This window comes from Ctenopharyngodon idella, chromosome 6 (assembly GCF_019924925.1).
Source record: "Ctenopharyngodon idella isolate HZGC_01 chromosome 6, HZGC01, whole genome shotgun sequence".
Classification (NCBI taxonomy): domain Eukaryota; kingdom Metazoa; phylum Chordata; class Actinopteri; order Cypriniformes; family Xenocyprididae; genus Ctenopharyngodon; species Ctenopharyngodon idella.
In genome coordinates, this window is record NC_067225.1 from 3038752 (window position 1) to 3066477 (window position 27726).

General features: G+C 36.2%; 1 protein-coding gene across 3 annotated transcripts in view; it reads left to right on the forward strand.

Annotated features, from left to right (window-relative positions):
* quo (quattro) overlaps window positions 1–27726 on the forward strand; it is a 49188-nt gene that overhangs the window by 16569 nt on the left and 4893 nt on the right. The window contains exons 2-19 of one of the 3 annotated variants that reach the window (XM_051897608.1): window positions 816–1013; window positions 1977–3891; window positions 4707–4865; window positions 7509–7632; window positions 8263–8356; window positions 8504–8590; window positions 9298–9414; window positions 10038–10133; window positions 11496–11644; window positions 12312–12450; window positions 13066–13188; window positions 13528–13722; window positions 15813–16876; window positions 17928–18177; window positions 21747–21836; window positions 23239–23466; window positions 26404–26574; window positions 26662–26839. In XM_051897608.1, coding sequence (XP_051753568.1) covers window positions 816–1013; window positions 1977–3891; window positions 4707–4865; window positions 7509–7632; window positions 8263–8356; window positions 8504–8590; window positions 9298–9414; window positions 10038–10133; window positions 11496–11644; window positions 12312–12450; window positions 13066–13188; window positions 13528–13722; window positions 15813–16876; window positions 17928–18177; window positions 21747–21836; window positions 23239–23466; window positions 26404–26574; window positions 26662–26839 — 5377 coding nt within the window. Of the gene's footprint in view, window positions 1–815; window positions 1014–1976; window positions 3892–4706; window positions 4866–7508; window positions 7633–8262; window positions 8357–8503; window positions 8591–9297; window positions 9415–10037; window positions 10134–11495; window positions 11645–12311; window positions 12451–13065; window positions 13189–13527; window positions 13723–15812; window positions 16877–17927; window positions 18178–21746; window positions 21837–23235; window positions 23467–26403; window positions 26575–26661; window positions 26840–27726 lie in introns of all 3 variants that reach the window. The other 2 variants (XM_051897606.1, XM_051897607.1) reach the window with 2 other exon arrangements.

A 27726-nucleotide genomic window follows, 5' to 3' on the forward strand; every position in this document is an offset into this window, starting at 1 on the left:
ATTCAACCTCAAACCTGCAGTATAGTAATCCATTCTGTAACAGGTTGAGTCTGTTTAAGGTTTAAACCAAGGTCATCCAGACTTCACTCAATTTCCACACAGCATTCCCTCTGCTCTTCCCACATCTGCTTTGTAAATTATTCCAAGTCAGACACTTGAAAGGTGAACCCATCATCCTCATTACAAAGGACTGACTGAGAAACATGTATGATAAATATTTGGGAGAGCAAATATGAGGCAGTCACTCAGCTGTAATTCTTCAGATGTGCATGAACATGGATGTTTCTATATTACGCACACATGCTCTGTACATAAACACTTGCATAAACACTCTCAGCAATGTTCAGACCATGTGTTTTCTTTGTTCTACCTCGTTTTACATGTCTGCTCAAATCTCCCTTGCAATAGGAGGGGAAACTGACATACTTAGCATTATGATTTCTTCCATTCATGTATGATAGCATTGCCTGTCTTCTCCACTTACAATGGATTGAGAAAGAGACACACTGCCTTCATATGGTGGACAACAGAACGGAAGATGTGGATTTGACTAGGCCAAAACAGTGAAACCTTGACATGACACAAGCGTTATTGTCTCTTCGCCTGGCTCTGTAACAAGTGACATTTAGGAGGGGTTGAAATTATGCCACAGGCATTTCACAAAAACCTCACTTTACATTTTTAGACAAAGCATTTAGGGCTTATGTACAATAACTGCAGTATCATATATCATGTTATGTGTATCCTGGGATATTTTTCATACAAGGAATACAGTAACTAACACACAAATAAATCTCTCTCTTTCTTCACCTCAGAACCCTTCCTCTTTGGACTGGTCCATTCAGAGCGCCCTGTCGTCTCTTTTCCCTCCGTTTGAGGCTACCGCTCCTACTGTTCTCAGCCAACTCTTTCGCACCATTGAGGAACGTTACCATGGAGATGCACTGCAGTGCCTGCTGAACTTCCTTATCCCAGCCAAACATATCCTAGAGAGTGTGCAGCAAGCTGCCTGTGTGAGTACAACCCACTAATCACAGCAAAAAAAATAAGCCCAGTGAATTTAAAATTCGACAGCACCATCTAAAAATGTCAAATAGCCTACCTACCTAGTGACTTGCTTTAATTTAATAATTTAAGGAAAGGTTCACCCAAAGATTAAAAATGTGTCATTATTTTCTCAGCCTCACATCATCCCAAACCTGTATGATTTATTTTTACTTCCGTGGGACATGGTAGTCCATAGGGTTGTGCAGTATATTCCAAGTCTTTTGAAGCCATACAATGAGGTTTGAGAGCTGAAGCAAAGAAAAAGAGTTTCAATGTATAATATCTTCAGTGTAAATTGGGTAATTTTACAGAATTGCAAAAATGGTGTTTCATACACTCATTGTTTGGGCAAACAGGTAGTCACAATCAAACAAGCATCTTCCACATTTTAACTATAAATTTAGGTTTGTTCCTCACAAAGCTAACATAAGGGTTCAGAAGAGTTGGAATATGCAGTAGGGTGGTATGAACTACTTTTACGGTGCTTTTTGGAGCTTGGAAGGCCATGCTCACCATATGCTTTGAGTGTATAGAAAAGGACAGTGTGAATGACATAAGAGTGAGTCAGTTATGTATTTTCATGTTTGGGTGAACTAAGCCTTTAAAAGGTAAAGCATGTTAGTAGAAGGGGCAAGATGAAAGCAGTTTCTTGTGCAGACATTTCTTCCATGTGGACTTTTATGGCACATATCCCACATGCTACTTATCCTTGTCCACTCAGCACAAGATTGTTTTGTTTTATCTTCAGAAAGAACAAAGGCCTTCCGAGGCAGCTTCTTCTGAAGGGGATTCAAGAATGTTTGCGTGCAAGCCAATAAACGGCATCAAGACCCAAGCCATTAAGAATCTGGTGGTCATAAAATCTGTCAATCCAAAATTATCTGCAAGTCAACAAACCAGCTTTGCTCTTTCTCTATCTCTCCCACTAGGCTGCATACTCTGATGTCCTATTCCGATGTGAGGGTTGGCCATTGTGCCTGAGAGATCGTGTGGTGATCCAACTCGCCCCCATCAACCCTTTACTGCTCCGACCTGGAGATTTCTACTTGCAGGTGGAACCTTTTGGAGAACAGTCAGCCCGAATTGTCCTCAAAAGTCTTCTTGTGCAGGAAGACCTTCTGGGGCAGGAGAATCTGGTACTGCAAGCAGGTTCCAGGGTGCTGGAGGGTCCTGCAATTGAGGGGATGCCCATCCCGGAGACATCCTATCCATGCATATTCACTGAGTCTTGGCTAAGGGAAATAAATGAGGGACGTCAGGGAAATCCTCTATGTCAGTGTGTGCTTTCCTCTGACCAGGGTGTTGTAAAGGTACCTTGGACCGAAGTTGCTAACCCGGAATTCCTTGACAGGCCCAAATCTAACATCTGGCCTGAAACACAGACAAGCTCATTTGCAACTCTCCGTGTGAAAGATCTTGAAACTGAGATTTCCGAGAACGAGTCACAGTCACAGTCACAGGTGCCTGTAGACTTCTTACCGCTTGAGATGGAAACTAGGATCCTTCCAGCAAAAGATGGGATGGCGGTTTCTGTTCAGCTGGTGGAGGGTGGTAGCAGACTGGTGAAGGTTGATCAAGGACATCCAATCAGCAGTTTTGCTGGAAAACCTGTTGGCTGGGTCTCTCCTAATACCTGGGACAGCAGGCACAACCGAGAGCTGGAAGGAGAATATGTGGATCTGTTGGAGTTTAACAAGGAGAAAGAGACTTTGGTCCTCAACAAAATAGCAATCGCTACAAAACCATTGGGCTTCAAGCTAGTCAGGGCAGCTCAACCTGCCCCAAAAAGCAACGCTAACCTGTATGGTGAGGACTGCAATCCTTGCATGCAAAACAAACAGCCATCTGAGATGATGCAAAATGATCCAGAATCCAAATGCAGGTATCGTCAATCTTATGTGGCAGCTCTCCGAAACCCAGTGAATTTTGAGAGATCAAGTATGCTGCCTTCTCTAGATGAAACAAGGAGAGATGTAGAGGGGCTTGAGCCAAGCTGTGAGGGATATGGAGTTGGCCTTAGACTTAAACCTTCGAGTTGTAAATTTGGCCAGACACCAAACCAAGCAGACAGAAACCCGATGCAATCCTTTGAGAACTCAGCCCAACAAAAGCAAAGCCCAAAAAACTCAACCCAGCCAAGTCAGAGTGTACCTCATGACTGTATTTCAAGAGAGAACGCAGAGTCTGTTGACCAACATATGACCCAACAGATCCCAGCAAGACAACAACACAAGTCATTCCTCACTGGGCAACAGGATCTCCATCAGACTGTACTAGGAACTAAGGCATTACCAGACAAAAGACATTACTGTCTGAACAACTCTGTTAGGCAAGATTCATTTCAGATGCGGATTAGCAGTCAGAAGCACACCAAAACACAACACTTACCCAAAATGGGACTCAGGGCTTTACCTGACCACAGTGGTCACAGACAAGATCCTAATCTAGGTTTGCATGGTTTCAATCCGATTCAGCATTCACAAAACAAGCTAACCCATGCCTCTGAACAAACACCTGCTTTATTTCAGCCCCAGTGCAGTCAGATCCTTTTCCAAAATGAGAACAGGCATTTGGACTACAAAGTCCTCTGTGATGACAGACATTGTGGAAGAGGCCTAGGTTCACCTGTACAGGTGATCAAAGGTAAAAGCAGGTCTAAATCCCGCTCATCCTCTTCAGTCTCGGAAACAACCAGAGAGTGCCTGCAATCACAAAAGCCGACCAACAGAAGCCGCAGTGATGTCTATCCAGAGATCATCCCCATGTTGCCTGCTATCCAGGGAATAAAACACACAGCTAATTTGGTGTCCCCAAAATTAAACAGACGACAAGAAGCAAGAAAGGGTAAGTTAAGTTAGACCACTGCATGCGAATGGGACTTGTGCATGTGATTTGTTACATGAATTTAAAAGAAATGAATATGAAGAAATATTCTAAAAATTCTTCTTGTGGTTCCTAGCTGTGTGTCAACTAATTGCATACAGATTTTTACCCCACATCTCATTTTGTTGTTAAAAGAACATCTGAAGCAACATGTCTAGCCAACATGCTGTTTCTTAGATCTTTATCTTTAAATGAAAAGCATGTTCAAACATGACTGATATGAACAGTCATTTGCACAAAAGCAACTACAACTATGAGGCCATGTCTAGTTGCCGCCTGCCATGACACATATCGACTGATTTACAGATGACCTTGACCCTGGTCCTCTGCTGAGGAGAAAATATACCCTTCTGAAAGGTCATCTTAAAAGAGTGCAATGTGACACTGGGCAAAGTTCAGGAGCGTGCACACTGCACAGCGTTCCACAGGGGAAATTCTGCAGTCCTTCATCTGATCTCTTTCTTCAGCAGAACAGAATGAAAGCATTCATGAGGACCAAGAGCCAGAGCAGGGAACAGAAATAACTACATCCCCCCCCTGTTAGATGAAGCTGTTAGATGTCTTTGTAAATGGGAAGAGGAGGACCATGGCTTTAGTTTACAAATCATTTTCCTAAAGATTTTCTAAAGGGGAGGTCAACAGCTCCATCTAGCTGTGACACACATTAGATTTTTACTCATGCAGTAAGTTCAGAAAAGGTCCAAAAAGTTGAATTAGGTTTTTTATCACCATCTTACCAATGTTCAAAATAGAAGTAATGTTCTCCTCTTTCTAAGAAGTCTCCTCATCTGAACAAGCTGGAACACCAGTTGTTAATGGAGTAGAGCTCCAGAAATCACACACTGATCAGTCTGCGAATAGAGTTCAGGAAACTCTCCTTTCCCAGGACCCCACAATCAAGAGCCTTCTCCAGCTAGGCATCATCTGTCTACCAGGTATGTCTGCTAATTAATTTTTAATTATGAATTTATGTGTTGTGGTGTAGTGGTTAAAGCTCAGGGATATGACTGATCCATGCAAAGACTAATCTAAGTCTAAGATAACTGTGCCTTTAAGCAAGACACTCGAGCAAGAACTGTTAATCTAAAAATAAAAATTGTCATATTTACTCAGTCTCATCAACAACAAATAAATAAATAAATAAAAATAGTCCATACGTCTTCTGAAGCCACATGATACAGTAGCTTTGTTTGAGAAACAGACAAAAGAGAACCAAACGTGCCATTGTTTAATTCAATACAGGCCTGAATAATATTTGAGAGCTTTGGTTGAAAGGAAGATCATCAGTGAATAATGACTGAATTTAAGTCTGTCCTCACACAAGACTATCATATGACATCAGAAGACTTGGAATATAACACAAGCTGTATGGACTACTGTTATCATGCTTTTTTTATTCAAGCTTGACAATCATCATGCACTTTCACAGCATTTGAAAAGAGCAGTTTGAAAATTCTGCCTAACATCTCATTTTGTGTTCAACCAAACAAGACAAAAATACAGGGTATAAATAACATGAGGGTACAGAAGAAAACAACTTAATGAGAAAACAACATAAAAGTCTAAACATAAAAGTTTTCTTTTGTATGTAGTATGTACTGCTAAATAATGAATGAGAAAATTAGTTTTTACTTTGATCAGATAAATGTTGAGCAACAGGCAGGCTTTTCACACAGAAACTAATGTTATTTTGAGGTCACCAAAAAAAATTACATCATGATCACACACACAAAAGAATGATAATGCAAGGCCTTCTGTATGAGGGTAAGTAAATTATACATATGTGAGTGAAGTAGGCTAATCTTTTAACACCCAGATTGAGGGGGTCTGAACCAATAATGTGAATCCAATAAAGTTACTTTTGATAAAAATTACCTTTTAAATGACCGCTTGCTGCTAACTTTTTTCATGCACTTTAAACGTACAGTAGATTGAACATTCCACTCTAGATAAAGCTAAATGCATGCATCAAATGTAAATGCTGAGTAAAGAGGAAAAGTTCTGACTTCTCTTTTGGACAGTTTTTGAGGGCTGAGTATGACTAAGTATATGCCCCCAGTTTCACAGACAAGGCTTAAGCCTAGTCCCAGACTAAAATGCGTGTTTGAGCTGTTTTAACTGAAAGCAACTTGCTCTGACATATCTTAAAATATGTCAGTGCCATTGTTTTGACTCAAGATGCACACAAGTAATGTTTTTTCTAAGGCATGTTTATAAAAGCTACTTAAATGTCCTAATTTGACTGAGGCCTAATCCTGGGTTAATCTAAACCCTGTCTGTGAAACCGGGGGCCTGTACCATGATGGTAGTTGAACAAACTCAGGGTTATAGGATTAGTTTCAAGTTGACAAAACCAAACCACTCCAATCTGGCTTTGTTGGTACCATGATGCTGATCATCAACTTTCTTTGTCAACTCAGGCTTTGATGCTGAATTTGTGGAGCGTGTGCACATGAATGAGTGACATCAGTGGCAAACAGCCAATCACATGCCTTGCAACAGAAAGAAATTCTGATTCACTTCTCGTGAGAGAGCCAGCGCGATTCAAAACTCTTTTGCTGAAGGTTAAGAGATTGAAGAAAATGAAGAATTTAAACGCATTTACACTAAAGAAAATATTTGTCCATGAAAGAGGACAAATAAAAGGAATTATCTTGCTCTATCAGTGCAAGTGAAACTTAAGTTAGTTGATATAGTTGATAACATAGAAATAGAGACTCAAACATGTAAGGTCACATGTAGTCATTTTTAAAGAGTTATCTATTGATTCTACAGCTTATTTATATTACATATGATCTGTATATATTAATATTCATTTATACTAAATGCTTAATATTAACTGTTAAACTAAAATTGCTTGTGTGTAATGGATTAATAATAATATAGATCATATAATAATTATATAAATCATATATAAATCATAAAATAATTCTAATTATCATTAAAGCCAGACAATTTCATCGTTAAATATTTGTTTTTACTATATAGTGACCTTTAATTTGAAGGAAGTGAAACTGGGGGCGTGACTTTATTATGTTGGATGTGTCACTTTGCTCACATCTGATTGGTCCAATTTCGGTTTGAAATTTCTTATCCAGAACATAACCTGCCCCGGCGCAGGTTAGCCATGGAGCGTAAGTTACTATGGTGATGAACACCGCTAAGAGCCAAGTCACATTCATGGTACCTAAAACCCAGGACTGGCGCAAACTAATCTGAAACTTACCTGGCTAGCCAGCGAATCCGGCTTCATGGTACAGGCCCCAGGCCATAGAGTTTGCAATGAGATGTTTACAAACAGTTCACCGTCTAATTAATATAGCGGTTAGCATGCAGCCACTTGCAATCCCAATACAGAACATATACAACTTTTATAGCTGTCTGTCTCCATTCAGTGTTTAATCCAGACAATGGTCATCTGTTTGCTTTTTCTCCTAAATTCTGTCATGTTCGTTGCCAAAACGGCAAAGATATTCCACGCTCAAGCACACACGCACACAAAAAATGAACAGTCTGTTAAATTGTGTTGTTGTTTTTGTTGTTGTTTTAAACTCAGTCTGTTCTCTTACCAATACAAGGCAATCGTGACAGAGCTGGCCGGGCCGTAGTTGAGGTCTATGGGGGCAGGAAAGGCTGGGCACCCTCTCAACTCTCTCCTCTGGAGTTTTGCAGACTGCTGCTCTACCTGCACTCCATTCCCAGGTACCAAAAGAGATCAGTCTGCTCAATCACCACAAGGGGGCAGTAAGAGACAGTGTAATTTGGACAAGTATCAGTATGTGAATCAAGCGTCAGTAGTCAGTATCAGGCTTGTGCCTGATTTAGAATAGAATTACTAAAATTTGTGTTGAATTCGAGAAATATACATGATATATATTTAATGGTTTTCATTGTAGAACCAAAATGATGGAACGAATGGAATGAAATTCAAACAAATTTTCATCTGTGTAATTTTAAGCAGTTTTGCCGACATCCGGGTAAGAGAAACCGGGGCTAACTTAGTGGGCTACTTTTATGTCTTTAGTATTAAACCGCGCTCTCATTTAATACAAACGCAACCGGTGGTTATTTATTTGGTAAGTAGCTGTGTAATAAGCGGGACATTGCCTATTGTTTTGACAGTATTAGTGTACTACAATTTAGTATAGACAGTTATTTCATTCTCCTGCCAGGTGTTTGCTCTGTATACAATGTCACTAAATAGGCCTATGGCTAATTACTCTTAAACATTTCCTGTTTTCTTATATATATATATATATACACCTATTTGCTGTAATTCCAGAATCACATATGTTGTAAAATAAAGTGTATGTTTGTTTTGTTTTTTTCCAGGACGGACGTCAGAGAGCTGGGACTTACTGTAGTGATTGACAGCAGGAAGTGCCCTCTGCCCTCTGTGTTTTACAAATCACTGCTCATGGTTCAGGTGAGGACCTGCCCAGAAAACAAATCATCACCTCCAACAGCAATACAAACCTGAACACATCCTTCATATGGTATGCACACAATGAATTTGTCCTCAAGAGTGCATTTCAAGTGTGTGTGTGTGTGTGTGTGTGTGTGTGTAATACAGGAGCAGGCCCTTCATGCAGTGCACACTATATTGATGCTTGTTGATAAAGACTCTAATCCTCGCCCAGAAAAACATCCTGGTCTACAGGTAATTAACACCCCCAAACACACTTGTTGTACCCAGCAATTACACCTTCATGGAAACCTGCAACCCTTTAATTAACACCTAGAATGTCTGAATTTCAACTATCCATGTCTGATGTCTGCAGGAACAGGAAGTGTTTTTTTGTTGTTTAAAAAAAAAAAACAAATACTGTTTTTCTTCAAGGGCGAATTGAAATCAAAAGTGACAGTAAAGACATTTATAATGTTACAAAAGATTTCTATTTCAAGTAAATGCTGTTCTTTTGAACTTTCCTGAAGAATTCTGGAAAAAAAGTGTATCACGGTTTCCACAAAAATATGAAGCAGCAAAAACTGTTTTCAAAGTTGATAATCATAAGAATGTTTCTTGAGCAGCAAATCAGCATATTAGAATGATTTCTGAAGGATCATGTGACACTGAAGACTGGAGTAATGATGCTGAAAATTCAGATTTGCATCACAGGAATAAATTACATTTTACAATATATTCACATAGAAAACTGCTATTTAAAATTGCAATAATATTTCACATTTTGTACTGTGTTTTTGATTAAATAAGTGCAGCCTTGGTGAGCAGAAGAAACTTTTTTTAAAACATTAAAAAATCATACTGACTCCATACTTTTGAACAGTATTGTGTAATATCAGCGTTTGGCTCTTACACACTCTTGTACAGTACGGTATGTTAAAGTGCATGATCATTTCTTTTAGATAGATGTTGTGACAACACTAAAAGCTCTTCATAAGACAATTGATGGACAGCAGTTGACCTCTGACCTCGGTGGAACCTTCCCTTACAGTCATGAAGACTGGCTACAGTTTCATCAGGTAGGAGAAGAGCGGCGGTCACAGAAACACCCAGTAACATTGCCCTTCTGATGGATGTCTGTAGCATTTCAATGACACTGACGCTGTTAATGTGAAGTTTGTAGGTCCAAGCAGGGATGATATGTAGAATTTCTGTTCTATCTGCTCTTATCTGTACTTCTATCTAAATGTTGACGCACAAGCTCTGAAACTGACCTTTCCTGACCCTACTCATAGTTTGACACTCTACATATTTTTGTTTAGTTTCTGTAGTAAGAGCGTGCTATTGTGTAATCAGTTATCTCAAACCATCAGTATACAGCTGTTGAAACACTTTTAAACAGATGCGAGTCGAATCGCGCAATCAGTTCTAGTGAAGTAGACCATGGTCCATGTATTTCTGACAAAAACAAATGGCTTTTTGTCTCTCTAAGATCTGAGGCACTTTAACTTGCATGTAACAACACAACTTTTCCTAGGCTTACGATAATTGATTATAAATTAAATTTAAAATTGATGACTTGCAGTAGAGTCTGTCTGCTGGTCACATGCTTCAGATTCCTTCTGATGATTAAATATCTAAATAATCAGCAGGGACAGTATAGACAATTATCTAAGGTGTGTTTTCCATATGTGTCTTTCAGAAACTTTCCCTCTTTCAACTCGACCTTCAATCAGCATCTTCATTACTTCAGACAGCAATCAGGAGACTTGATGTTAAAAAAATGGACACGGCAAAGGTAAACTGGATTCTGCATGTTAATTTTTGAAACTCTCATTGATACAGTACACTTTTGTATCCCATTAAATTAAAGGTAGGGATGCACAAATATTTAAATTTTGACCGATATGATAAGCCAGTAATTATTTTTAGACAACTGATAAATGGCTGATATTAAAATTCTGTACTATTTTATATAAATTAAAGAAAAATAAAACACTACACACAATCATTGTAGTTGCTACAAATGAATACAAGAATCAAAACTTAATAATGCACAGTATAAAAAATGAAAATTCATTCTGAAATTTGGTAAAGATTACATTTAACATTATTAGTGTTTTTAAAGGTGTCTGGTGATGGAAAAGGTGATCTAAATATAAAAATAGGACAAATAAGCATGCAAAATTAAATATCCACTATGGCCCATACCAAAAAAATACTGAAATCAACCATTATGTTATATTGCGCATCCCTAATTAAAGGTACAAATCTCATTTAAATTAAGTGCAAAATAAAAAGGTTTACGTAACATAAAATAAACATAAATGTGTGTGTGTGTCGTGTTTATTTAAAGGGTTACTCACCCTCGTGCCGTTTTACACCCGTAAGACCTTCGTTGATCTTCGGAACGCAAATTAAGATATTTTTGTTTAAATCCGATGGCTCCGTGAGGCCTACATAGGGAGCAATGACATTTCCTCTCTCAAGATCCATAAAGGTACTAAAAACATATTTAAATCAGTTCATGTGAATACAGTGGTTCAATATTAGTATTATAAAGTGACGAGAATATTTTTGGTGCGTCAAAAAACAAAACAAAATAACGACTTATTTAGTGATGGTCGATTTCAAAACACTGCTTCAGGAAGATTCGGAGCGCAATGAATCAGCGGATTCGACACGCTGATTCATTATGCTCCAAAGCTTCCTGAAGCAGTGTTTTGAAATCGGCCATCACTAAATAATTCGTTATTTTGGTTTTTTTGGCGCACCAAAAATATTCTCATCACTTTATAATACTAATATTGAACCACTGTACTCACATGAACTGATTTAAATATGTTTTTAGTACCTTTATGGATCTTGAGAGAGGAAATGTCATTGCTCCCTATGTAGGCCTCACGGAGCCATCGGATTTCAACAAAAATATCTTAATTTGCGTTCCAAAGATTAACGAAGGTCTTACGGGTGTGGAACGGCACGAGGGTGAGTAATTAATGACAGAATTTTCGTTTTTGGGTGAACTAACCCTTTAATGTTTATTAAAATTTTGTTTGCAAAAAACTCATTCAAAATAAATGCAAAATTCAAAAGCTCATTTATTTAATTTGACCTCCTGAGGAATGCTGCTCCTTAACTAACCAAATCAATCATTCAGGATGTACAGTCCTGCATCCAGGAGCAAAGGAGTTCCATGAAGATGGTGCTTGAGGACACACGATTGGTCGCCCTCCAAAGAGAGGGCGGATCTATTCTTGCCAGGATGAGGAAGGAGGAGTCTCGATTTGCTCAGTCTGAAGACTTCAGGTATTTCCCTCAGTATGTTTGAATCTCAGCAGTCTCAAGTTAGTCGTCTTGATCATGATTAGAGCTCAGCTGTGCCCATAATGTTTGGACAGCTGTTAATCCTATTTACCCAACAGCAAGAGCCTTTATACACACAATGGACTCCATTGGAGAACCAATATATGATGTGAAACACAAACTTAAAGGGATAGTCCACCCAAAAATTAAAATTTGTTCCAAACTTATACGAATTTCTTTGTTCTGCTGAACACAAAAGATATTTTGAAGAATGTCTGGAACTAAGCAGTTTATGGGCCCCATTGACTTCGATAGTATTTTTTTTTTTTTCCATACTATGGAAGTCAGTGGGGCCCATCAACTGTTTGACTACCCATATTCTTCAAAATATCTTCTTTTGTGTTCAGCAGAAGAAAGAAATTCATACAGGTTTGGAACAACTTGAGGGTGAGTAAATGATAACAGAATTTTCATTTTTGGGTGAACTATCACTTTAAGAGTGATTAGATTCTGGAAAAGTATGACCAGTGTTTCTTCACCAGCCTGTAGTACTCAATTTTTACCATAAATTAATTAAAAACTGTAAAAAATGTTATATTTACAGTATCTGCATGTGCTTTGCAGTCGGTGAGAACACACAATACTTATATGTGGCCTTTCTCTCCTGCAGGGACTCTCTGGAGTCTGTGACGTGTCTGTATAACCAGGTGGAAGAGGCCGTTCACACGCTAGTGATGAAATCCAACCAGTCACTGCGACATCTAGAGCATGTTCTTCTATTAAGAGAAACAGAAGACTCACTCAGCACAGTATGCATTACATCCCATCACTGAATGCGTGTTTATGACAGATAATAACCACAGCCCACAGAAAGCACTTCAACTCTGAAAATAACACAAGACAAACATTGTGAAGTGAAACATGTCTGCTGCAGAGAATAAATCAGCCGTTGTTACAGCAGATGGGCAGACAGTCTCAACCTTCATAGAGAAACATAACATCACTGCGCTAAATAAAGTGATCATACTGTAATTCTTCTGAAGAGAACATTTTGAAAAAAGGCTAAAAAGACCAGCGAATTCTGGTGCAACTGCATTTGTGGCACAATTTCTTTTACCACAGAAAATAACTTTGACTCTTCCCTTAGTTAAAGTCATGGCATATATAATGAAAATAAACAGGGCAGGGCAATAAATGTTAAAATGCACAGTTCAATTAAATTATATTATATTCAACCATGTAAATCCGGGAAAGATGGTAAACTGTGGTATAATATTAATATTAGATCCACTTATTAAAACAATTATGAATAATACATGTTAGTGCTTTGACAAAAATACTACTGTAGCTTCACATTTGTGCTTTTAAACTCTCAAAGTGCACAGTCCCATTTACTTTGTGAAAATACTTTATGTTGTTCACAGATCCAAACATGGTGTGATGCAGAGGAACAGTCATGGCAGAAGGACAAAGACAACACAGAAAAAACCCTGCTGAAAATAGAGCAGAGACTAAAAGACATTCAAACTATTCTTATACAAGCAAAGGTAACAAATCCTGAAGACATTCACTCAAATATACTCAAATATACTCAGACATTCACTCAAATATAGTCTACAGACCACCAAAAGTAGATGGATGGTCCAGAATATGAATGTTATCAGACTTAAATTGTGTGTTATGGATTTATGTGGACTGTTGAGTTCAAATGAATCAAAAAGTAATAAAAATACCAGACTGTTTCTGATGATGAAAATGGTTCAGGAATGTGCGGTTTTAAACAAATAATGATAAGAGCTAACGGTTTATGAGGTTTCAGACATCTTTGAGATTCTGCATAATGTGTAAGGGGAAAGAACATATTTTGTGTATTTTTGTTTCTCTAGGAGAAAAAAGAAAAAGGGATGTTTTTGATTAAGGAAGTGGAGAGAAAAATCAAGGGAATTCATTATCCTGAAATAGACGTTTTTCGTTGTAACACCACCACTTTCAAAACCAACTTGACTGGGTTTCTCTTGAAAGCTGAGGAACGTAAATCTGAGCTGGAGGCATCTGTGGATCTGTACCGTTTCTGTGAGGAGGTTAGTCAGCATACATGGACAATAATTAACATGGACATTTTACTTCTGCAATGTGACGCATCTCTCTGCGAAACAAGTAATTAATGGGATTATCAATTAGTAATTATCAATTAGACCACTAGGGTTATGGGAAACCATCAGGGAATTTTTAAACTGTGTTCTCCAGAAACGAATCTAATCTTAAAATGAATGGAATTTTTATAGTTAATAAACATTTCTAATTGTGCAGGGCAGTAAAATATTTCATTTGTATGATACTGCTCTTGGGAAAAATAAAACTTGCTTGCAAAATGCAAACCATTCATATTTTTGATTTGTGAGTGATTCGTTCTTTTGAGTCAATTCTTTTCAGTGAATCTGTCAAAACCAGCTCTTAAATTATTTAATAGTGAATCTGTCTGAATCAAAATTATTTTAAAATAATTATCACAAACAACTGGACAGGTCATGGGAAAAGTCTTGGCATTTCATCGGGTAAAGACTGTGGGAGCGCCAAAAATAACTGATAATAACTGAACATCAAAACAGCATTCTGAAGGATCATGTGACACTGAAGACTGGAGTAATGATGCTGAAAATTCAGCTTTGATCACAGGAATAAATTACATTTTACAATATATTCAAATAGAAAACAGTTATTTTAAATTGTAATAATATTTCACAATATTACTATTTTTACTGTATTTTTGATTAAATAAATGCAACCTTGATGAGCAGAAGAAACTTTTTTAAAAAACATTAAAAAAATCGTAATTATTCCAAAATTTTGACCAATGGACCCTTTTCACAGACTGATGACGTGTTTTAACGGTCATCAATACCGTGAATCCTGCAAAGTTTTTTATATTTTCATTTTTTAAAAAACATATGTACATTTATAACACTATACTTAGTATTATATTACCTTTGCATCAGATTACAAAAAACTAGTTAACACTGTTATGAGGGTGTTTCTAATACAGCGGCTATGGGAGTGATGGTAAAAATGGCATCTTTCTCTCTTCTAACTGCCGTTATCAATCGCTTTCTATTTTTTTCCTCATTTTGAAAGTTGTGAAAACACTATTATGGAGTTTTTCTTTTGCTATTTGAGCAAATGGAAACACAAAAAATATTTTTAATGTATTCTGTCATTCACCGCTATAAAATTTTACCCAACTATGACGACGTCCGCTTCTGAGAAACCCGGAAATGTGAAAAGGGTCTATAGTGTATAATGAACTAAAATAATATACCCATGTTGTGTTATATATATGCCAGTACTTGCCTACTTCTTCTATTGCATAACTATTTAAAGGGTTAGTTTACCCAAAAATGAAAATTCTGTCATTAATTACTCACCCTCATATCGTTCCACACCCGTAAGACCTTCGTTCATCTTCGGAACACAAATTAAGATATTTTTCATAAAATCCGATGGCTCAGTGAGGCCTGCATTGCCAGCAAGACAATTAACACTTTCAATGCCCAGAAAGCTACAAAAGACGTATTTAAAACAGTTCATGTGACTACAGTGGTTCAGTGAAGCTACAGTGAAGCTTTACGAATCTTTTATTATCAAACTGCCAAAGTCATGCCCCCCAGTGGTGAACCATTGATATTTCGATACAATTATGACGTAACAAAGCCTTGTTTACTGAAATCACGTGACTTTGGCAGTTTGATACGCGCTCCGAGCCACTGATTGGAAACAAAAGATTCGTAAAGCTTCGAAGCTTCATGAAGCGGTGCTTTGAAATCGCCCATCACTAGATATTGTTGAAAAAAGTTGTTATTTAGTTTTTTTTGGCGCACAAAAAGTATTCTCGTCGCCTCATAACATTAAGGTTGAACCACTGTAGTAACATGAACTGTTTTAAATACGCCTTTAGTACCTTTCTGGGCATTGAAAGTGTTAATTGTCTTGCTGGCAATGGAGGCCTAACTGAGCCATCGGATTTTATAAAAAGTATATTAATTTGTGTTCCGAAGATGAATGAAGGTCTTACGGGTGTGGAATGAGGGTGAGTAATTAATGACAGAATTTTCATTTTTGGGTGAACTAACCCTTTAATAGCCTTGAAATGACTTTTATCTTTTTTGTTTTCCAGGCCTCATCTCTTGTTAAAGAGTGTATGGAGTATTTAGATCACATGAACAAAAACTCTCCCATATGTGCCTGCTTGAGTACACTGAAGGCTTTTGAGGAGCGTTTCAAAGACTTCTCTCCCCAACACTTCCAGGACAAGAGTAGCGCACTGCTAGAGAGGCACCCGGATGGGATATGGATGTGGAATGCGGTCCGGGCTCAATGCCGAGACATCACACAGAGGCTTACGGAGATACTGCATGCCTCTTATAGAAATCAAAAGCCTCTGGGAATGCCACAAAAGGAAAGTGCAGCATCAAGGCAAGATGAGGCCCACTTGAAAGGTCCGACCCAGAGGGTAATTAGCACTAGCCTTGGAGAAAATGAAAGCGACCCCCAAACAAACCCTGTTGGCGGTCATATGAACACTCGAAATAGTCATGATAATGAGACAGTGACGCATTTCCAGCCTGTGAGTAGAGACACTTCGTCAGTGGCCCCACATTGTGAAAACGCATACAAAGAATCTGCACCGATTGACCTGCAAGGTCAGTCATTTCAGCTGAAAGAGGAAGGAAGAAGTCAGCATTTCCACCAAATGAAAAAATTACGAAAGTGTCCTCGGATATATTCTCACAGCGACAGTGACCTCAGAAGGTCAGGCCAGGTCAACAAGCATGACTGCTTTCCACATTATAAAGCCCTGGTCCGCTCTCACAGCGAAGGCTCTTGTTTACGATCCACTAGTTATCATGTTTCTATGAGCAAAACCAATGCTGCAATCAAGGACAAAGTCCATGTGCACAAGCAGACATCTGCAGCTTCCTGTCCAGAGAGTTTCTTGGTCATTGACTCAGACAGAGGATCATGGGATGAACAGAACTCTAGACTGTCTCACCACGACAGCTTCTGTTCTAGCGCTTCTGGACTGAGCCAAAGCGACATAAATGAGAAGTTCAGCAGTGACACCAAATCTGACGACAGCAACTTGATGTCACCAGCAACACGCTCAGATATTCCAGTCCAAATGCAGGATGCGTCCGTCTGCAGGCCTGTCCATATGCTGGATAACAGCAGTACTGTACTGTGAGTCGAACGTAACGAATATACCATGCAACATTATTTTAAAGAGAGAATCATAATGTGAAGATACAGAGAAGGACATGATGAGAAAGAACTTATCATTCATTTGTTAATAATCTGATCTTTTGTTTTGCATCAATCAAGTTCCAATTAAAGAGAAAATAATCAAATGAGATGAAGCACGTTTAATTTGTAAAGTATTTAATTCACTAGATTATCCAAAAATATAGTTTCCATTATGAATTCAAAATAAAATAATCATTACTACATGGTTATTAATATAGTTTTAATATTATTAAAATAAAATAGTTTTAATATTATATTATACAAGCATATAGTTCCCATTATAAATGAAAAGTAAAATAATCATCACCACATGATTATTTTAAATAGTTTAAATATCATTAAAATAAAATTGTTTTAATATTATAGTAAAATAATATTTTATAAAGTTTTATTAGTATCTGAAAATATGGATTCCATTATAAATTAAAAAATAAAATAATCATTACCACATGATTATTTAATATAGTTTAAATATTATTAAAATAAAATACATTTTGTATTATAATAAAACAATATCTAATAAAATATTTTTAATATTATATTATCCAAAAATATAGTTTACTTCATAAATGAAAAATAAAATAATCATTACCACATGGTTATTTAATATAGTTTAAATATTATTAAAATAAAATACATTTTATATTATAATAAAACAATGTTTAATAAAATAGTTTTAATATTATATTATCCAAAAATATAGTTTACTTCATAAATGAAAAATAAAATAATCATTACCACATGGTTATTTAATATAGTTTTAACATTATTAAAAATAAATATTTTAAATATTATAATAAAACAATATTTAATACAATAGTTTTAATGTTATATTATCCAAAAATATAGTTTCCATTAAAAATTAACACACGGGTCCACACGATTTTAATATTATAATAAAACAATATTTAATAAAATAGTTTTAATATAATATTAAAACTATTCCCAGAGAGGGACGCATTTATTTTGTTTGTTGGTATCCTGACAGTAAACTCCAGCGCATCATGGAGGAGCTGCTTCAAACGGAGAGAGAGTATGTGAGAGCGTTGGGGTACGTCGTGGAGCACTACATCCCACAGCTAGAGCGTCCTGATGTGCCTCAGGACCTGCGGGGACAGAGAGGAAGCATCTTTGGAAACCTGGAGAAGCTGCGAGACTTCCACCAGCATCACTTTCTTCAAGAGCTCGAGCTGTGTCTGAAGGAACCCTTCTGTGTTGGACGCTGCTTCTTAAAACACGTGAGTTCTCTGAGCACCAAACCAGCTTCCAATTAGAATCGAAAAGAGTTTTACAGCCTGATACCAGAGAACCCTTTAAAGCTTTGTATGTGCTGCTGCTTCAAATAACCTAGAAACCAATACAGCTGTAATGAAAGAACCATACAACTCATAAACAAAAGCATGTCCAGGTCACATTTCACCCCAAAATGTTAATAAATAAATAAATAGTATTTTGCTAGGAAATTAAATGTAAATATTTGTAATTTTCTGGCTATCATGATATTTTTTAGGATCATTAATATTTGTTTGCATTGTGACATTTTTTCATGACAATTAAGAACGTTTTCCTCACAAATTTTCATTACTGTAATGCAAAAAATAATATTTTCATAGATGTAATGCAAAAAAAGAATTGATATATTGTTTAAATTGCAAGTTATTAATACATCATTATAGAATTTGTCATACAGCCTTTAATTTATTCTGCTTTAAATAAAAAACAACGGCATCGATCAATGGGAATTAATATTACAAACCTGATTCCAAAAAAGTTGGGACACTGTACAAATTGTGAATAAAAAAGGAATGCAATGATGTGGAAGTTTCAAATTTCAATATTTTATTCAGAATACAACATAGATGACATATCAAATGTTTAAACTGAGAAAATGTATAATTTTAAGTGAAAAATAAGTTGATTTTTTAAATTTCATGGCATCAACACATCTCAAAAAAGTTGGGACAAGGCCATGTTTACCACTGTGTGGCATCCCCTCTTCTTTTTATAACTGTCTGCAAACGTCTGGGGACTGAGGAGACAGGTTGCTCAAGTTTAGGAATAGGAATGTTGTCCCTTTCTTGTCTAATACAGGCTTCTAGTTGCTCAACTGTCTTAGATCTTCTTTGTCGCATCTTCCTCTTTACGATGCGCCAAATGTTTTCTATGGGTGAAAGATCTGGACTGCAGGCTGGCCATTTCAGTACCCGGATCCTTCTTCTACGCAGCCATGATGTTGTAATTGATGCAGTATGTGGTCTGGCATTGTCATGTTGGAAAATGCAAGGTCTTCCCTGAAAGAGACGACGTCTGGATGGGAGCATATGTTGTTCTAGAACTTGGATATACCTTTCAGCATTGATGGTGCCTTTCCAGATGTGTAAGCTGCCCATGCCACACGCACTCATGCAACCCCATACCATCAGAGATGCAGGCTTCTGAACTGAGCGCTGATAACAACTTGGGTTGTCCTTGTCCTCTTTAGTCCGGATGACATGGCGTCCCAGTTTTCCAAAAAGAACTTCAAATTTTGATTCGTCTGACCACAGAACAGTTTTCCACTTTGCCACAGTCCATTTTAAATGAGCCTTGGCCCAGAGAAAACGCCTGCGCTTCTGGATCATGTTTAGATATGGCTTATTTTTTGACCTATAGAGTTTTAGCCGGCAACGGCGAATGGCACGGTGGATTGTGTTCACCGACAATGTTTTCTGGAAGTATTCCTGAGCCCATGTTGTGATTTCCATTACAGTAGCATTCCTGTATGTGATGCAGTGCCGTCTAAGGGATCACGGCATCCAGTATGGTTTTCCGGCCTTGACCCTTACGCACAGAGATTGTTCCAGATTCTCTGAATCTTTGGATGATATTATGCACTGTAGATGATGATAACTTCAAACTCTTTGCAATTTTTCTCTGAGAAACTCATTTCTGATATTGCTCCACTATTTTTCGCCACAGCATTGGGGGAATTGGTGAGCCTCTGCCCATCTTGACTTCTGAGAGACACTGCCACTCTGAGAGGCTCTTTTTATACCCAATCATGTTGCCAATTGACCTAATAAGTTGCAAATTGGTCCTCCAGCTGTTCCTTCATTGTACATTTAACTTTTCCGGCCTCTTATTGCTACCTGTCCCAACTTTTTTGGAATGTGTAGCTCTCATGAAAACCAAAATGAGCCAATATTTGGTATGACATTTCAAAATGTCTCACTTTCAACATTTGATATGTTATCTATACTCTATTGTGAATAAAATATAAGTTTATGAAATTTGTAAATTATTGCATTCCTTTTTTATTCACAATTTGTACAGTGTCCCAACTTTTTTGGAATTGGGTTTGTACATTACAGTCAAAATTCATCCCCATTTATATATATATATATATATAATTTGTTTTTTGTTTTAGTTTTTTTGGGTTAGCACCCAGTTAACAAAACTATGTTCTGAAAACTTTTACTAAAGTTGCCCTTAAGTTATGAAAACGTTAATTCTGAATGTTGTCTGAACATTCAATACATCCAGTTTTTTCGAATGTTTTAAAAAAGAACATTTCTTGGTTACGACCGTTAAGGGAAGATTCCATTTTGCAAACATTATGGGAATGTTACTTTTGAATGTTCTCTGAACATTCTGAATCAAGTAGTAACATTTAGACAAACATCAGTAAAATGTTTAAAAAAAAAACATTCCATAATGTTTTTGTGCTAATATTTTGAGAACATTATTAAACATTATTAAAGACCAGAACTTTGAACAAACATTGTATTAACGTTACTGGAAGAACGATCATAACTTTCGGAGAACCTTGCCAGAACGTTAGTTAAAGTCCTGAGAATGTTCCCTGTTCGCTGGTTATCACCTTGCCTAGAAAGAGAGAGTTACATTAAAGGGTTAGTTCACCCCAAAACGAAAATTCTGTCATTAAGTACTCACCCTTATGTCGTTCCACACCTGTAAGACCTTCGTTCATCTTCAGAACACAAATTAAGATATTTTTGATGAAATCTGAGCAGTATATGACTCGCCCATAGACAGCAATTTAACCAACACTTTCAAGGTCCAGAAAGGTACTAAAGACATCGTTAAAACAGTCGATGTGACTGCAGTGGTTCAACCGTAATTTTATGAAGCAATGAGAATACTTTTTGTGCGCAAAAACAAAACAAAAATAATGACTTTATTCAACAATCTCTTCTCTTCCCTGTCATTATCCTTACATAATTGCCACAGTAAGCACAGTGAAGGCTTCCATGTTTACGTCCGAATGCCGTCTCAGTATTGGCCAAAGCTGATCACGTGAGCACCACAATGCATGCTTATGATGCTGACGCAGGAACCAGCCAATAATGAGTCAGCGTTCTGACGTAGAACCTGGAGGTGCTGGACGCAAACAAGGTATGAGAATGACATAGAAGAGAAGATATTGTTGAATAAAGTCCTTATTTTTCTTTTGTTTTTGCGCACAAAAAGTATTTTCGTCACTTCATAAAATTAAGGTTGAACCACTGCAGTCACGTCGACTTTTTTAACCATGTCTTTAGTACCTTTCTGGACCTTGAAAGTGTCGGTTAAATTGCTGTATATGGACAAGTCTCTCGGATTTCATCGAAAATGTCTTAATTTGTGTTCTGAAGATGAACGAAGGTCTTACGGGTGTGGGATGACATGAGGGTAAGTAATTAATGACAGAATTTTCATTTTTGGGTGAACTAAGCCTTTAATTTCTTCATACAAAAAAATCAGAAAAAACATGCAAAAAGCCCACTGTGTGCACCAGTGATTCAAACATTTTGTCTCTCATATTCAGAAAGAAAACTTCGGCCTGTACGCATTATACAGCAAGAACAAGCCACGCTCTGAGAGGCTGCTCATTGATCACGGGAAGGAGTTCTTTAAGGTGAGTCCTTCCTCCATTTGCTCTCAGTTATCTTTCATAAGTGACACAAATTTGATATCTTAAGGCAAACACATTAATATTCATCAGAATTTGAATGTATATATGTTTTAAGACAGACACTGAAATGTACAATTTCAACATAGCTACTAAAACAAACACTTTTATGCAGCGTAAGAAAAAAATGACATTGAAGATCTCACTAGCTATGTTTCCATCCACCTATTTGTATGCACATTTTGAGATTTCACATAAAAAAAACTGGATGGAAAGATGTGCATAAATTCTAAAAATGCACATAAAAAACTTAAGCAGGATGTTTTAAAGGTACAAAGACCTCTTATATGTCAAAAGATTAAGGCAAATTTGATTTCTCATGACTCCTTTATTACAAATACATTAAAATCAATCTATGAATTCAATATTCTATGACCTTCAGAAACAATGTCTCTAAAGTACTACGTACACAAAGCATCTGTAGAAGCTCCTTCCTGTTGCAAAATAATAGGGAGTTTACAGTACGATTATGTAAGAGTTCAAATGGTAATACCAACGGTAATGCAATATTTCACACATCTGATAAAAACTAAAGTAATGCTCAAATACATGCCAGAACAGGCTTCACCTAGGTTGAATTGGGAAATGTTTCTGCCGTTCTGCTAATAAATTTATCTGATAAAGCTTTCATTTGTCAGAAATGTGACTGTACTTGGAATGAGCAGCATTTAACATGATTAGCACAAAATACATGTCAGAATACACCACTTTTACAGACAGGACACGCCTATAGCCCAAACTCAACAGGGCAAACGACAATGTCAGATAATTATGATACAAATAATAATGACAAGTATTTGGTCTTGACTTTGCAAAAAAGTAGTATTAAAGTAGTAGTCAAAGTAGTATTGATGATAACATCTTAACCTAGCAATTTTTATTTTAACACGTGCATTAAAAAAAACAAACAAGATGTGTACATAAGGGTTATTGTAGTTAACTGAAACTAAAACCATGAAAAACATTTTTTGTTGCTTGAAATAAAATAAATGTTAACTGAAATAAAACTTTCATTTAGTTTAACTTCATGTACTAAAATAACAAACTAAAACTGAAATAAAAATTAATAAAAACTATGTAAAAAAAAAAAAAAAAAAAGCTTATAAAAATTACTAAAACTTGAACTAAAATGAAAATGGAAAATATAAAAATACAAATTCAAAATATTAATAAAAACTATAATAAAATAATAATAATACAACATAAAATGTCCTCTTCTGTACCGTTATTCACGTGTTTAATAATTACATTCAGTACCTGAAGAATCAGTACTTTGAGTGTAATACTTCTGATTCTTTACTTCCAAATGCTTTTATTAATTATAGTAATATAATGTCATTTGCAGCAGAAACAGCAGCTGTTGGGTGATAAGATGGATCTGTCCTCATATCTGCTGAAGCCGGTGCAGCGCATCAGTAAATACAGCCTGCTGCTACAGGACATGCTGCAGGAGTGTGAGTCCGGAGCGCACATGGCCCGCGAGCGGCTGGAGATACAGACCGCGCTGGAAATCATACAGTTTCAGCTTCGCCATGGCAACAATCTGCTCGCCATGGACGACATTCAGGACTGTGATGTGAGTGAGACAAAGTTGTTATTTTTAACTAAAACTAATAAAATAAAGTTGAAATAAACTAAAATATACACTACTGTGCAGAAGTTCGGAGTCAGTAAGTTAATGTTTTTGAAAGAAGTCTCTTCTGCTCATTAAGGATGCATTTATTTGATGAAAAAAATAATAAAAGTATTGTTGTGGAATAAAATAGCTGTTTTCTATGTGAATATATTGTAAAATGTAATTTATTCCTGCAATGCAAAGCTGAATTTTCAGCACAATTACCCCAGTCGGCAGGATTCTATGATGAATAGAAAGTTCAAAAAAACAGTATTAATTTGAAACATAGAAATCTTTTGTAACATTATAAATGTCTTTACACTCTTAAAAATAAAGGTTCCAAAAGGTGGTTTTCACAGCGATGCCGTAGAAAACCATTTTTGGCTCCTAAAAAAGAACCTTTCAGTGAACAGTTCTTAAAAGAACCTTTTTTTTTCTTAGTGTGAAGAACATTTTAAAAATCTTTTTCAATTTTTTCAACTATAAAGAACCTTTTCTGGAATGGAAAGATTCCATGGAGGAAAAAATTTCTTCATGGAACCATCAATGCCATTAAAGAACCGTTTTTTTTTTCCAGAGTGTACTGTCACTTTTGATCAATTTAATGCATCCTTGCTGAATAAAATTATTAATTTAACATTTGATTATTAACATTTGAACTGTAGTGTAAATATAAAAAAATCAAAAATTTGTATTAAAAAAAAAATCAGAAATTAGAAATTGCAACTAACTGCAATAAATAAATTGAAGCTGAAATACTAAAACTATTAAAACTACAATTAATTTAGCTTTATAAATTGAAGCTAAATAGAATATTAAAAAAAAACAAATCAAAAGGATTAAAGCACATAAAATTACTAAAACTTTAAATGAAAGCTGTTAATTAAAAAAAAAAAACAAGCTCAATTAAAATATTAATAAATACTATAACAGTACATAAATAATACTAAATAACACTGGAGTGAAAGAGATGAGATTACAACATCTCAGAAAACCCCAAAATCCATTTTAGTTTACGTAACTAGAATTATCTCTAATTCTAGAGAAGTGTCACTACTGCTGTTGCACATACTGAGGATTAATGATTTGAACAAAAGACTATGCATTAAACTTAAGTGTGTAAAATGTTGAATAGTGGTGCTGTTACTTTACTGATCAGACAATTTCCACCTGCTTGATGATAAAATCCCACAGACTTGGGCGTAGATTTTGTAAATTGGTTCACTTTTGACATTCTACTAGCTATAAATAACTTTGCAACTGCATGTCTGCTAACTCTCATTAGAGTATTAGTAGACTGTCTGTTTAATATTGGCTAACTCTTTATTTTGATGCTCCACCAACAGACATTCTACTGACTATGTCTACTTATTCTACTAACCCTAACCCAACACCTAACCCTAACCTTTTCTACTAGCCTTCTATTCTCTAATGAGTTGGTTGACATGTAGTTGCAAGGTTACTTATAGTTAGTAAAATGTCTAAAGGGGACCATAGAAATAAAGTGTAACCATCGATTCTTTTGACCAGTAATAAACCGCCCATAACACACTAGCTACTGTATAGCAATACTAAAGTCCACTAAAACACCATAGCAAGCACCTAAGCATTTTGCACAGGCAAACACCACTCATCATTTCTTCAGAAAATGTGGTGTTTACTATCATAAATCTATTATATGTGTTGTTTTACATAATAAGGCAGATATATTTGTCTGCAAACTAAATGTTGACAAAAATAAAGAGGATATTTTTGTAGAAGAGGAAGGTCAGGCATGAGGTAAAGGCGAGTTTTGCCCACATCACACACTGTCTGTAATTAGAAAGATAAATACCTTCATATTTCATGCATTTATTTTTAGACAGTATCCTTTAAAAAGAAAAGAAGCTCAGTGGGTAGAGAGGATAAAAGATTATGCCTGCTAGTAGACTCCCTCCACCTGCACATCAGCGCAAATTTGTGCTTATAGAGACGAGTTACTGCACTCTTATGTTATTTAAAACTCTTTTTAGAAGGCCACTATCCTGAACACAAAGAACTGGCAAAAATATGATTGTATTCAAGCTTCAAGCAGGTCAGTTTATGGCTTGAGGGTGAAAATTCTGGCATTATAAGATTAGTTCGTTGGTTACTCAATATCATGCGGCTATTATATTTAGATGGTTGTCTAGCTGTCCCTAAGTTTTATTTCCCCTTTTCTTGTATTTGGATATGATTCAGACACACACTGACTTAGGCTCAAGGTTTGAGGACATTTAGGTTTCAAAAGCATATAAATGTTATTCCTGCAAGGAAAAAGAATGTTAGTTATGATTAATTAAAAAATTCCATCACAATAGAAAGGTAAAATGAACAGCATTATTTGAAATATAAATCTTTTTTAACATTATAAATGTCTTTACTGTCACTTTTGATCAATTCAGTGCATCAAACAAATTTAGCAGCACAACTGTTTTCAACATTGATAATAATCAAAAATGTTTCTTGAGCAGCAAATCAGCATATTAGAATGATTTCTGAAGGATCATGTGACACTGAAGACTGGAGTAATGATGCTGAAAATTCAGCTTTGATCACAGGAATAAATTACATTTTAACATATATTCACATAGAAAACAGCTATTTTAAATTGTAATGATTTTACTGCATTTTACTGCATTTGTGATCAAATAAATGGAAGCCTTGGTGAGCAGAAGAGACTTCTGAAGAGACTTGATCATGTTTTAATTATTATAGACATTGAAAAATACCTTGAATGCAATGTAAGTTGATTTGTATAAAAGCATCTACCAAATACATAAATGTAGGCCCAACTTAGAGGTCAAATTTGGTCCAGTAGTGTGAAAGCGTTGTTACTCAGTTGTGTGAAATTGATGTGTTTTGTTCATGTCTGTACAGGTGAATCTGAAGGAACAGGGCCAGCTGATTCGTCAGGATGAGTTCCTGTTGACCTTCAGGAAGAAGAAATGCTACCGTCACATTTTTCTCTTCCAAGATCTCATACTCTTCAGCAAGACGCGTAGAACTGACGTTGGGAATGACACATACATCTACAAACAATCCTTCAAGGTAAACCACCACATGAACCGTCAGTTAACTTGAACTTGCTTTTTGTCGTTCTTTGTGTGACTTGACGTCTCTTCTGTCCTCTCTTAGACTTCAGACATTGGTATGACCCATAACTCTGGTGACAGCGGGCTGTGTTTTGAGATCTGGTTTCGAAGAAGGAAGTCACAGGACACGTACGTACTTCAGGCACAGAGTCGAGAAGTGAAGGAAAACTGGACCAGAGACCTGGAGAGGATTCTGTGGGAACAAGCTGTTTACAATAGAGGTGAGCAGAAAAATGTTTTCAGATATGTTCAATGTTCAATTATAATTGCTATTACAAAATTACAATTATAAAAGCTATAGCTTTTGTATTGATACAGTAAACATGAATGGTGGATATGATGCACCAGTGTGAATTAAATTAAGGAGAGTTTAGAGCTAATCCAAGACTTTTTGCTCTATGTTTTATTTGAATTCAGGTTGTGCTGCATTGTTTAATTTTAAAAACAGTTTAACAAATTAGTAATTAAAACTTTAACCTGTGATCAGTGGCATCAATTCACCAAAAGCCAAAGTATGGCGAACTCTGATGACGTCATCTTACTCCCTCGACGTGACGACAAGTGTGTATGTCGTGCGTCCAAAGATGAATCACATATAGCTTTGATCATAACCCAGCAAATGATACTTTTCAAGGACTTTCAACTACTTCACACAACTTTTTCCAGCACTTCAAAACTCAAAAGTCTGAATATTATCCAATTTAAATGTTATTTTTAATGTAATGACCAAAAACATTTTTTGTTCATCCAAAGATTGTCCACATTTGTCAAATTAAAAGTTTCACAATGTAGGAAAACTTATACTTGGTGAAATACAAACACTTATTTAAAAAAAAAAAAACACTATAACCAGTAGATGGCAGCAGAGGAGCACTTATTGGCTCATTAGCCATTTCTACTCCCTAACCTACTGTAGTTTTCTCATACATTTTGCTTTTGAATTTATTTTTAGAGATTATCAAATCACTATTATAACATTAAAAAATCTATTTTTGTCATTATTGTCTATTTTTGTCACTTTTTGTACTAAAGTGTGAAGTATATATTTGTAGGAAAGGTCACAAATTCTCATGAAAAACAAACTTTTGTTCAATTTCGAATGAAATTA